General features: G+C 35.1%; 1 protein-coding gene across 11 annotated transcripts in view; it reads left to right on the top strand.

The window, feature by feature from the left end:
• The window catches only part of LOC125054352 (inositol hexakisphosphate and diphosphoinositol-pentakisphosphate kinase), a 34,005-nt gene that overhangs the window by 10,141 nt on the left and 9,953 nt on the right, over positions 1-13,911 (top strand). For 8 of the 11 annotated variants that reach the window (XR_007117701.1, XM_047656186.1, XM_047656183.1 and 5 more), the window contains 15 exons: positions 591-872; positions 1,422-1,610; positions 2,834-2,961; positions 3,817-3,957; positions 4,991-5,222; positions 5,931-6,139; positions 7,028-7,254; positions 7,791-7,927; positions 8,795-8,909; positions 10,019-10,146; positions 11,415-11,529; positions 11,707-11,787; positions 12,323-12,408; positions 13,153-13,264; positions 13,654-13,735. Coding sequence is in view for 10 of the 11 variants with exons in the window: in XM_047656186.1 (XP_047512142.1) it covers positions 591-872; positions 1,422-1,610; positions 2,834-2,961; positions 3,817-3,957; positions 4,991-5,222; positions 5,931-6,139; positions 7,028-7,254; positions 7,791-7,927; positions 8,795-8,909; positions 10,019-10,146; positions 11,415-11,529; positions 11,707-11,787; positions 12,323-12,408; positions 13,153-13,264; positions 13,654-13,735 (2,264 nt within the window). In the remaining variant the exon portion in view is untranslated. The remainder of the gene's footprint in view (positions 1-590; positions 873-1,421; positions 1,611-2,833; positions 2,962-3,816; positions 3,958-4,990; positions 5,223-5,930; positions 6,140-7,027; positions 7,255-7,790; positions 7,928-8,794; positions 8,910-10,018; positions 10,147-11,414; positions 11,530-11,706; positions 11,788-12,322; positions 12,409-13,152; positions 13,265-13,653; positions 13,736-13,911) is intronic. The other 3 variants (XM_047656188.1, XM_047656187.1, XM_047656184.1) reach the window with 3 other exon arrangements.

Genomic DNA, 13,911 nt, shown 5'->3' with positions numbered 1-13,911 from the left:
ATTAATATATAAAAACAATACTTTTTTCATAATTTCTTTTTCTTTAAGTTGAAATGATAGCGTTTCGCAGTAACAAACTCTTTTCAGCATTCCTCTGCCGATAGTTTTGTTTAGTATCATATATTAGTTCTCTGTTGTTTTCGCTGCGATGTTTGCGCTGTCTGTGTACTTAGCATTTAGCTTTGTTTAAAATAGATAGGCAATAGATAGGCACGCAAAACGTGAAAACATTTTGTTATTATCTGGAACAGTTGTAAAAAAAAGTTTATAATTTGTTACTTATATTGTATCCTCGCACTTAACAAACTTTTTTGGGATTCCCGTAGAAGTCTCCTCCTTTTCCCGTATGGTTATCTGTCTTTGTCAAAATTCCTTTATCTAATAATCAACTCCAAAGCTTAATTTATTCAATGAAGCATACTATAAGGCGCTTATGAATTGTCTAGTTAAATCTTGTCTAAAAAGTAAATTAATATTTTTTTCTTAGTAAAAAATATGAGTTAACTGTTTTCTGTGTACTTTTTATGACCAAAGAATGAAGTTAAAAGTTACTGACCATAATGGATAAGTATTAGTAAAACTCTTTACAGAGCCAATGGCAAATCGTTTGTATGTGACGTAAACGGATTTTCGTTCGTTAAAAATTCCAATAAGTACTACGATGACTGCGCAAAAATTCTTGGGAATATGATATTAAGAGAATTGGCGCCAACGTTGCATATACCCTGGTCGGTCCCTTTTCAACTTGACGATCCTCCAATAGTCCCTACGACGTTTGGGAAAATGATGGAATTACGATGTGTGGTCGCTGTTATAAGGCATGGAGATAGGACCCCTAAGCAGAAGATGAAGGTCGAAGTTAGACATCCTAGGTTTGTGTGTTTCTTGTTATGTATGTATTTCTTAATTTTCTAGTCGTTATTATTAAAGTATGTGTAATGTGTATTCTTCTATGTTTTGTACCATAGACCAGGGGTCACCAAACTACGGCCCGAGGGCCACATCTGGCCCACGGACAGATTTTGTCCAGCCCGCGGAGAGCATACTTGAAAACTCCTTTTAGAGAACATATTTTTTATAGCAAATTAAATTTAGTTTACTGAAGTATTCATTTTTGTTGTTTTTATGTTGAATAATTTTTACTATGACATCTACATTGATATGGTCATGGGCTAACTACTCATAACATTGTTGTAGGCTTATTGTTATTGTTTTTGTGATAAAAACATAACTTAGGATTGAAAGGATTTTGTAGTATGTACTTTGAAAAATGGGTTCTAAATATCATTAATTAAAAGTAGTACCATAAGTTTAGAAGATTAGCAATTATAACTTCTAGAAAATATTTGCAATGCTAAAGAAGTTTTAAAATCCTTTTAAATAAGACAGTTAAGTTTTAAAAGTTGAATAACAATCTTCAGATTCTTTGAAATCTTCGAAAAGTATGACGGCTTCAAACGCGGTCACGTGAAACTAAAAAAGCCGAAGCAGTTACAAGAGATCCTTGATATTGCGCGTGCGTTGCTAGCTGATATTCACACACGTCACGCTGACCCGGAAATAGAGGAGAAGCAGGGGAAATTGGAACAGCTCAAGAGCGTGCTTGAAATGTAAGTAGACCCAAGTCTAGTCTAGAGTCCAAACTCTAGTGATACCATCTCTTACAGAATTTTCCCCCTATGACAAATTTCAAATATACCTAAATTTTTACACTTGGTTTGACAGGTTTTAATATTAAATATGCATTATACATTCTACTTGTATAACATTTAAATCTTGGAGAATACTCCTGCTATAATAATAGCTTTTTGATATTTACTGGAATAAAGTACCCTCTAAATGTACCCCTTGGACATCTTGATTCCCCCTAAATTTGAGCGGAAAGCCCCCAAGTTGACATCACTGTCGGACCCCTATAATATGAATTTGATAGGTGACAGTTGACACTTTATAGTCAAGTGTCTCACGACAACTTTTTTTAATATTTTTTTTATAGAACAGGGGGGCAAGGTCTCACCTGATGTTAAGTGATACCACTGCCCATGGACACTCAATGCCAGAGGGCTCGCGAGTGTTAATCGCTCTCGATTAACTTTAAGTTAATTATCAATAAATTATACTCGTATAGACATAACATATTATTTATCTAAATACACATAAGTAGTGCTACACTGAAAGCCGAACACATAAACAAACACTTTATTTCATTATATACATTTACGATGCATAGATTAAAGAAACAAATCTTATCACATTGTTTTTGCATACACTTTTAATCTTATTATCTGATAATAATAATTACATCTAGGATAAATATTTATCTATCACTTAAAAGTGGCCTCTATTTCTTTAACAATATTAGCACTTTCTATAAAAAGCACTTTATTCTTTCTAAGTCATCCCTTTTACCTTTGCCTTTCTCGAGCCGAGATAGTCCACGTTTCTACTTCATACATGAAGGGAATATTGGCGCCCTAGGGTACTAGAGTCCTAGGGTACTACGGTCCTAGGGTACTACGGTCCTAGGGTACTACGGTCCTAGGCTACTACGGTCCTAGGGTACTACGGTCCTAGGGTACTACGGCCTTTGAGTACTAAGATACTAGGGTACTACGAGATTCATGGTCTCTGACTACTCCTTCGGAAAAAAAGCGCTAAATCCAAAAGCTATTACAATTGGAAAACAAACATGTTTATAGTTCTTGATACGACCGCAGATCAATTTACGTGTACTAAACTAAAATAAATTTAATATCTTTAACGATTATAAAAAAATCTTGAGAAATCAATAAATACCTACTTAATTGTCGCTGACGATATTTTGTTTATTTAGGTACGGTCATTTCTCGGGGATCAACCGCAAAGTCCAGATGAAGTACCAGCCGAGAGGCAGGCCTCGAGGCTCCTCGTCGGACGACGGTAACGCCCCCGCACCCGCTACATCCGCTACATCCGCTGACGGTCCGCATGCATCCTGCGATAGATTTATTTGCATTTTATTTTATGTTTTATTCAACCACTTCCGTGGTTCTGGGTGAAACAATTGTTTCGGGTTGGCACAGAAATCTTTATGTAAAAGACACGTGTTTGGCCCATTTGTGAGCTCAATGGTTCAGTGAAATAATCATTGCACGAGTATAGGTCGGTTATCGAAAGCTAGCGCGTTTACAGAACTCACACTAATGCAATTTCACTATACAGTAAACAATCACAGACAAAATAACTATGAGAAAAAAGATCAACATAAACAGTAGCAAAAGCAAAACAATAACTGTCTCTTTTATACTCATAAGCTTGACCGAGCGCGAGAGAGACGGACAGTCTTTTCATGATGCATATTCAGTGTGACAAGACGCCTCGCGCTTATTCACAGACACTACACAAGCACAAAGTGTAAATGTGTTGAAGCCGCCAGCTTTAGATAACATACCAATATCATATTTATTTTTGGTTAAGTAGAATAGGCATTCTCTTGAAGTTTCATTGTCAAATCCCGAAAATCCAGGTTTAAAAAGGAAGAAAACATTATTTACTTTATTTGTTCCTGTTTAATGTTTGTTTGATGAATCATAATTTCCCAAAATAAATATCTTATGTAGAGGAATAACGTCTATTTGGAATTGTATACTATACATAGCTATGTTTTGTACTCTTGTCCTAAGAATAAACGTGACAAAACATTGTTTAACTAATGAAGGTTTATAGTAATTCTCCTAGTAAATGAGCTGTATTAAAATTTATAATGGATGTAAAAAAATCGAGGAATCCTTGGCAATTTAGAGTAATGAAGTTTATACAAGTGCGAGTAATATTTAGTAGGTTGTGCTGGTGAACCATCGCTAGTGCTGATACTCAAGTGGGGGGGAGAATTGACCCCCGCCGGAAGGATACAGGCGGAAGAACTAGGCCGGATGTTCCGGTGCATGTACCCGGGTGGACAGGGCAGGCATATTCCGGGTGAGTAACTTTGGAACCCCGCTTTTTGGGCACATGAAGTTTCAGCTGATGTAAAAGGGAGATTGGACTCCTAGGGATTCAGAAACTTCAATAAGGGCTAAGTGTGACTCCCATCTGTCAAGAGCGTATTCGATTTTGACATAGGGAATTCATAGGCGTCATTCTTGATTGTCAATCAAACTTATATCTAATTTCAAGAGCTGTCAAAACATTTTTTCTACATGCATTTTGGCACTTTTTACGGCGAGACGAGATTGTCACTTGATATTTGAATTACAATCTGGACCATGGTCTCAGTGGTCTCTCTCTTAGGTTATTGTTGTGTCCTTTGTACTACTGTTGTTACTAGCCATTATATCCTATGAATCTTTACAGAAATGGACAATAAAATATATAAAATTTTAGAATACATTGGTTTATGCTATGCAATTGTTACACAAATCAGAACATATGTGTCCGTCAAAATTCATATCATAATTATGCGATACATTTTGACGTGACACCGTGTAATAATTCGATGAACGCCGGCTGCACGCACGAAAAAGTTGTCCCGTTACGCTCATGCGCCGCATTTATCTATCTTCCACTCGATTGCCCTATGCGTCCGAGGATTCACTCCTTCTCTGTATCCAAACAAAATAGTGTTATTCAATTTTATTCATAAAAGTATGCAAACTAACTTTACAGATAACCTTTTTTTTGTGTAACAGGAGGCCAACTGATAGGAGGCTCACTGATTTATTTATTTATTTGCTCAACGGTATTCCTACAGCTAAACTAAACTAAACAATATTCAAACAATTACACTGTACACAAAAGCCAAAAACGGAATACACATTTAAACAAACTGATGTTAAGTGATACCCCCGCCCATAGACACTGCCATTGCCAAAGGCGAGTGCGATGCCGCCATTTAAAATTCTAATCAGTTCAGAAATTCTGAAACTGACTAAGAAAGCAATTGTTTTTAATAAATTTAAAAAATGTTGACTCCCAATTATCTGGAGTCGTTTTAAAATATATGAATGTCTAGGTGAGGCTGGTACGCAAGGCCTAGGTCTTCTTCGTCTCCACTCGACGTTTCGACACGATCTCAAAATATACGCATCAGATGAGGGCCGGGTTCAGATGACGGCGGCGGCTTTCGCCAAGGGTCTGCTAGCGTTAGAAGGCGAGTTGACTCCGATACTCGTGCAGATGGTGAAATCAGCCAATACCAATGGTCTTTTGGATAATGATTGCGATTCATCGAAAGTTCAGAATATGTAAGTCAAGTTAAGTCTTTTAAAACCGTAATGCTTCTACTTTTTATTGCCAGTTTTAAAACAAGAGCCTAGAAGAGACGGTAAGAACTGGCAATAAACAGTCTGTCACTCTTTTGAATATATCTAAGGCATCATGCTCCTCGCATTTTAAAGCAATTAATTATAATAATGAAAAATATTTAAGATATAAAAAAGTTTTAATATTCATGCATTTTTAAGATATCACTCTCCGTTAAATCACTTTTAATGTGGAACACCGCACTTAATAAAATGTATACATATACTAAGAAATAAAATGTATGTATAGACTCAGATGTTCAGACTGAAAAATGTGCCCGGCCAAAAAGGTTTGCCATCTCTGAGATGTCAAAAAATGATAGCTGTCAGAATTCTACGGAATTAAAAATCAGAGTATAAGATACAACTTATTATTTTTTGGTCGTGTACTTCTCTTTTAAAGAATTCATCAAATTAATAGAATTTACACGATTATAAGTACGTCAGACAATTAAATCTAATTTAATTAACTAAAATCGACCTTAGAACGTAAATTTCTTTAAGAACCCGTTTTTATTCCAAAAGAGTTTATATATGTGAAATACATATTATATACAATAGGTTAACATATTTCCGAAAACATATAGTAATAGAAACTCGCCTCATAGCATATCAATATTGGCAATTTTTTTATACATTCTTCATATTTAGGGCCAAAGCCCGACTCCATGAAGCGATGCAAGCAGACCGCGAGTTCACTCCAGAAGACAGGGCTCGTATAAACCCATGTTCCTCATTAAGCATTAATGCTGCTATGGATTTCGTTAAGAATCCCGTAAGATGCTGCGCCCACGTGCATACATTGATACAGCAGTTGGTGAGAATAGTTTTAACGAAGAAGGACGATCCTAAAACTAAAGGTATTTAAAGATTTTTGTAATACCTCTATTGCAATAATATAAATAAACTAATAAATAGTTCATAAAAAATTTGAAAAACTAGATAAAAGTTTTTATATGAGGCTACATATATATATTTTTTTTTTAATGGCTCTGGCACGGTTTGTGCATTAGCCAGCGTCAAGTATAAGATTTTTATAATTCGTGCTTTTTGCCTTAGAAATTCGACCATGTCCTCCATGTACGGTTTAGGCACTCGCTCGCTAGGCTATGAGGCCCCCATATATATTTTAAAACAAACATAGAAGCAATCCAATTTTAAATTAAATTAAAATTGTTTGCTATTAGTATTAGTATATCTAATGGGAACACTTTTAATTTCATTAAAATCGGTCCTGCTTTTTGAAATATAGGTAACATATAAATAATGTTGTCAGTTACAAAAAAATACGTTTTTTATATAGTTTTGGATATGAGAAATGGTCGTAAAGTATACTCATACTCATCTTAATATATATAAATTACGTGTCACGTTGTTTGTCCGCTATGGACTCCTAAACTACCTAACCGATATCAATCAAATTTGCACACCGTGTGTAGTTTGATCCAACTTAAAAGATAGAATAGCTTACATCTCAATTAATACCCGCAATATTATTTTATTGCAAAATATTTGTTTATTATTTGATAGTCACAATTCTAACCGATGGCGCTGTGTTGAAAGTACCAACGTTTCACATAAGCTACAATTTAATGGCATAACCACCAAAAAAGCATGGTGGTCCCCATGACTGATGTTCTCCTAACGTTTCCCTTGAATAGGTTACTACTATGTAATATAACTCAAACCTTTGCCACAGCAACGCTTGGCCGGCCTGCTAGTACTAATATACAAATTTAATATTCCAGACACAATACTATACCATGGCGAAACGTGGGAGCTAATGGGACGAAGATGGGGCAAAATTGAAAAGGATTTTTGTACTAAACACAAATCTTTCGATATATCCAAAATCCCAGATATATACGACTGTATCAAGTACGATCTGCAACACAATCAGCACACTTTACAATTTGACCTGGCCGAGGAACTGTATATGTACGCGAAGTACTTGGCTGATATCGTTATACCACAGGTAAAAAACCTTGTACCTCAACACCACAGTGTATATTAAAATTACTAAATAACATAGACTGAGCGATTTTAATGCGGTTTTTGCCGCTTAACCACTAAAGCTTAGGTTTCGTAGAAAAGCGGTGCCGTTAACTAACGGCCGTCATTTTACGGTTGTTAATAACAGCCGTCTTTACGTCACATTTCCACTCATTGTATTTATTAAATATACCGCTACACGCGAAAAACGTTGAACTAATGTTTACCACCGCTATGACGGCCGTCATGCAAATGACAGCACCGCTATTTGACGTTACGGTGACACTCAACGTTCTCTAGAAAACCTACTCCGATGTTATTTATAGACAACGTAAGAGTGACGTCACCCAACGTTACATTATTATTATCTTGTTATTAAAAAAAAGCCTTCTAAATAAGTTCAAGTACCACGCATATTTAATATGGTCATAATTAACAGGGTCAATTAATACGCGGGTGGGGTAAATATATGTAATATTAATGCGTTTATTTTGATTGATTAAATAAATTCGATTGCAGGAATACGGCCTGACGATGCAAGAGAAGTTAACGATAAGCCAAGGTATCTGTACGCCGTTGTTGAAGAAGATTCGCGCAGACCTCCAGAGGAATATTGAGGAATCGGGCGAAGAGAATGTCAACAGGCTTAATCCAAGGTATGGAATAATTTCAGAAGTATTTCTTACTCAGGGTCCTTCAAAGACGCCGGCAACTGCTTCTGGCATTATTATCTTTATTTATTTATTTTTTTATAGAACAGGGGCAAATGGGCAGGAGGCTCACCTGATGTTAAGTGATACCGCCGCCCATGGACACTCTCAATGCCAGAGGGCTCGCGAGTGCGTTGCCGGCCTTTCAAGAATTGGTACGCTCTTTTCTTGAAGGACCCTAAGTCGAATTGGTTCGGAAATACTTCAGTGGGCAGCTGGTTCCACAAATAAAATAATTATTAAAAAAAAATTTATAAACAACTATAAAAAATAATCTACTATTTCTGATACACGGCATCCTCCAACCCTTTGGAGGTGACTTTGCCACTTATGTTAATACTCGGAACAAACTGCAATTTCCCCGTACTAGACTATCTAAAGTTAGTAACTCTTTTTTGGGAAAAGGGATACTCTTCTTTAATAAAATCCCAGAGGCTCTTTTATCTCTCTCTCGCTTTAATAAATTAAAGAAAAGCTGTGTAAAAAGGCTTACTATAAAGTTAACGATTATCTAGTTGATAAGAGGGCCTGGGACTAGTGCTAGACAGGCTACTTCTAATTAATTTATGATAAGTGTTTTAAAATAAGTGATGTTTGATGATTTGCTATTTTAAAAGAGTACCGAGAGTTTTTTACTCCGGCTTTTTCTTTCCTACACCCTCTGTCTTCTTTGCCGGCGAGTAGCAAACGTTTTTGAACTACTAAAGTCATACTTAGCGATAAGTTTTGCCTTACTTTTAAATTCTATATAGGGGAGACATTCATCTCTAGAGGGATAATATATAATGATATTATAATTAGAATTTATTGTAGGTACAGTCACGGTGTATCGAGTCCGGGTCGTCACGTGCGTACGCGTCTGTACTTCACGAGCGAGAGTCACGTGCACTCGCTTTTAACAGTACTGAGATTCGGCGGACTACTCGATGTAAGTATTAGACTATAGTTAATCGAAATATACTATTTTATTAACCAAAAATATCTCTTATTTATTTAGAAAAACTAATTTTGCGATCTCTTTATCGTAATATTTAAGTCAATTTACAGAAAACAATAATGGTTAATGTTCTATTGGTATAGAATATATAAAAAAGCGCCCAGGAGACATATCATCAAGATTTTTTTTTCTAGAATATAGTTCACAAAAGAGAATGCGACTTTACACGAATTACAATCTAGCCTATACAATAATTATGGGTAATAAGTAATATTATGTTGACTTAAGTTTCTACAATACTATTGAATAGCTTAAACTAAGGTAATTTTCATAAACGGTCTTAGTGTTTTATAATAGCGATTAAAATGTGGCATATATACATATACTAGCTGACCTGGCTAACTTCAGTCCGCCCTACAACCTTATAATATCGTTGTTACTTTAATTTAACTTATTTTAGGATTTCATTAATGTTAAGTATTACATTAATACAACTTTTTTGCAAATACAGAAATGTTTTATTGCTTGCCATTGCGAAAGAAGAATGGCAGTTTTACACATTAGGCATCTTCTTTCTAGCGTCAATATGGCAATACTGCATGTTAAGCACTTTCTGATATCCAACATCTTTTGATCAGGATCAAAGCATGGTTATGCATATCCTGATTCACCTTAAGATCGGAATTTCTTGAACTGACACGAATTCGACGTAAAATAATGCGTAGTTTTGTCAACAGATGGCACCATATGGTTTTTGCATTCGTAAAATTAATTAATTAATTTAATGTTATTCGATAACTTATCCGATATTTTATTGCTTATTCTGCTATTCGGGACTTAAACAAATCCAACAAATCAAAAACCATGGCAATCGGTCCAGCCGTTATCGAGTTATAAGTGTTGTAACAAACACGACTTTCTTTTATATATATAGATATTATGTCGTCCCTGACAAGAATACGGGAAATATAAATTGTATTGACCACTTACAAAACATATGTATTATTTGTTGTAGGGGCCAATTAGTTCATGTTCTACAATAAATCAAAGACCTTTCAAAATGTAGTTTATCATTTCCGTAACCTTTCTGACTTTTACAGATAGTGAAAGATGAGCAATGGCGTCGTGCGATGGAGTACGTGTCAATGGTGTCAGAACTCAACTACATGTCTCAAATTGTTGTTATGCTATATGAGGACCCTACCAAGGACCCTTGCTCTGAAGAGAGGTAATTTTTTTATATATTTGTTTTTTGAAAAAATAAGCTACCATTACAGATGAATCTAATGCAATAAACTACTTTACTTTTATTTCACATATAAAACAATACATACACATAGAAAAATAAGCGCGTGCTCACAAAGTACACATGTCAGAAGTTAAACTTCTTTGGCAAACTAAATTTTAAGTCTTGTTCATATTTATACAAATCTAAAAACACTTAAAACACGAGACGTTCGCACTATCTCACTCTCTTGCTCGATCTTTCTCACTTGCTTGCTGCTACGTTTGCCCTTTCTCACTCTCTCTCAATCGGTCTCAATCGCTCCCTCCCTTTTCTTCGAAAAAAGCGCTGAACATCTTCGTGAAAAAATATATAATAATGTCAGTAATGAAAAAGGATTGACATATTGGTTATCAAATATTTATGCGTGCGTTCAGACGCGTATTTCTTTTTGACTTAATTTTGTATTACTGTTATAAACAACAAGTGTCGCTACCGGAAGCAAACTTTTTATTCGACTCGAACAGTCCAGCATCAACTAGAGAGAGACAGATATCCCCAGAGAAAACCTATTTTAGGTTAAGTTAAACGTATGGTGACTGTCATTTAAAAACGTACTACGAAAAGTTAGACCCGTGTGCCGTGTGAACCCATCACACGGCATTGTCCTGCACGTTTTCTGCGACGAATAAATATTGGCACATGTATTGGACATAGACCCATTCACACGGTGTTTGTACTGCAAAATATCGTACACCGTTTATACTTTCCAACGAGTACTCAACGGACTTGTCAAGCAAATCGAATGAACTTTAACGTATTCGGTTTAAAGTGGCACATAATATTGCTCTGTCCTGTTCTGTCTCATTGTGACAACTGTGTGAAGACTGCGGCTATTTGTATTTTAATGCCGTGTGAACCCAGTCTTAGTGTCTAGCAAACGGTTTCTGGTCGTATAAATTTAATTGTATAATGTGTAATATTTAAATTTTATGTAAGAGCAACCCGGTCGGCGAAATTTATTAAAGTTTATTATTGGATTTATGTGAAAGTAAGAGAAATCATCTCATATATATATATATTATTTAATAACTTCAATATCAATAATCAATAACTAACCTTAAAATATAATAACTAAAATATATTATTAAAAGGAGTCCCTTTACGCAAGGTTCCGAAGATACGGGCAGCGTTCCCCCTTTGAATAGCTGGACTAATTCTTTGTTCGAGGATTTCTGTGATGTCGATTAACCTTAACTATTTTTTTATAGATTCCATGTGGAATTACACTTCAGTCCGGGCGTGAATTGCTGCGTGCAAAAGAATCTTCCGCCGGGACCCGGATTTAGGCCACATTCGCGGAATCATTCCACGGCTAATAATGAAGTATGTTTACGATATTATGAAGAATTTTTCTTTATGAGAGCCACTGCTCTCTTGCTATATTGCTTCTTTCTCTTTCTACTATATGAATTGTCTGTTTCCTAATAAATAATTTAATTAAGAGAAATTTGTAAAAAGCTTACAAAATTTGCCTAAAGATTGTTTAACAAAAAATTTCAGCAATTGTCCCCCGATTCGGTTAAATGTATCGAAGAAGAAGTGGAAGATGATCAGATGGCGAGTCAGGAGACATTGCAACCTGTAAGTATTAGTTTCTAAAGGCTTTAGATTTCAATATCAGACAGGTACCAAGTATAATTTTATTAATTAATTTAATAAAAAGCACTCTAACTAAGTAATTAATATATGTATATATATCAGACTCCCAATTCTGGTAAAACATTTCAAATTAACCAGTTTCACTGGGAGTCGAACTTCTGAATATGCCTAATATTTTTATAATAAAAAATGATGAAATTAATTAATAATAAAGATTTTATTATAAATCCTCTGTCCAGCAATGCTAAACCATTTGTAAATTTACCTTGAAGAAAACAGCGTACCAATTCTTAAAAGGCCGGCTACGCACTCGAGCTCTCTGGCATTGAGTGTCCATGGCGGTGGTATCGCTTAACATCAGATGAGGCCTCCAGATCCACAAAGATCCCCCCTATTTTGTGGTGGTGGAATTGTTTGGACTAAAGAAATGATTTATTGCACTAATTTCTGCCTAATTTAAGTATCTAGGTGCATTATGTTCACAGGGTGATTTTTCATAAAAAAATTACAATTTCAGGACGTGATTGACGAATTGGACAACACATTCTCGGGGACGAAGTGTTCCAAATCAAAATTGAGACCCTCCGACCCAATACCTATTTGGTAATCTTTATTCGTAAATTACAATATTCTTAACCTACACAACAATACTTTATGGATAAATAGAAATTATGTTTCTTTAAAAAGATTTTGTAACAAGTAAATATAATTAATAATTTAGTTTTAGAAATTCCTATAACGTTTAGCGTGCGACTCTCATGCCTGAGGTCGTAGGTTCGATACCCGGCTGTGCACCAATAGACTTTCTATGTGCGCATTTAACATTCGCTCGAACGGTGACGGAAAACATCGTGAGGAAACCGACATGTCTTAGACCCAAAAAGTCGACGGCGTGTGTCAGGCACAGTAGACTCATCATTTAGTCTATTATAAAAAAATCTCGTTGTCTCGACTAAAACTCGAGAATGGCTGGACCGATTTGGCTAATTATGTTCTTGAAATATTAAAGTTCAGGGAAGGTTTAAACAGTGGGAAATATTACATTTTACGATAAAAACTGTTCCTAGATGGGAATTGGAAAATATTTGATGTCTTTTGTCGTTTTAGAAATAAAAATTGGTTACTTGGTTGTCATATATTATATTTCAGAAATTTTTTGTTTCGTACTGTTTTAAAAATTTTGTATAAGTTTCGAAACAAATGTATTTGGTGATAGAAATTTCACCGGGTCATCTAGTTAAGTATAAAAAAGCGAAAGTGACAATGTACATTTTGGAAAAAGAATAATTTTGAGGATGACATTACTTATACCTAAACAATAATTTAAATTAACAATAAACCTTTTAGCAACCTACACTATACAGTGAGTGGTCACGAAGCATCGTCTCTAGCTGCGCGCCTCAACGAAGAGCTGCGCTCGCGCAGTCATACACACCCTGATGACAGAGAACATGCGCAGGTGCGTATAAATCTGTATTTACTAACAATGCTTATCTTATTTTAGATTTGAATAATAATATTATGGTGACATTTATGAGAATAATTTAAATAAGATTGTCAACGATTACATTTTTTTTTTATTAATTGCCAGACCATGGATACATGGCCTTTGGTCAGATATATTAATTAGTTGCAATAATCTCTGGAATATTTTAATAGATATATTTACTTTATTATTACTTTTTGCTTTTTACTACGATTAAAAATTAATATCTTCTAGGCTTAAACGACGCCAGTAAAATAGTTTCTAAAGTAATTAAATATATGTACTAAACACAAAGGTAAAATCTTTGAACTTTTTTCTTTGTATTGGTTATATGTTAGTCCTACCATTAAAAATTGTTATAGAGCGAAGAGAAAGAGACTAAAGAGGGCGAAGAGCCACAGCCGCGGGCGCGCAGCTACGACCAACAAAAACAACATGATAATGGTAACACTGTGTACACAATTACTGGCAACACCGAATCCAATGCAATGCGACCCTTCTACGTATATGACTATAAAGTATCTTAGCTTTATGATTGTCTGTATGTGTCTTAAAGGGGATAAATTGAGACTTATTTCCATATCCTTCTTATTAATATTACGCAGTTAAAACATTAATTT

The sequence above is a fragment of the Pieris napi genome, chromosome 12 (genome assembly GCF_905475465.1).
Source record: "Pieris napi chromosome 12, ilPieNapi1.2, whole genome shotgun sequence".
Classification (NCBI taxonomy): Eukaryota; Metazoa; Arthropoda; class Insecta; order Lepidoptera; family Pieridae; genus Pieris; species Pieris napi.
The sequence above is the reverse complement of the archived record's forward strand: the minus strand, read 5'-3'. Positions and strand labels throughout refer to the sequence as shown.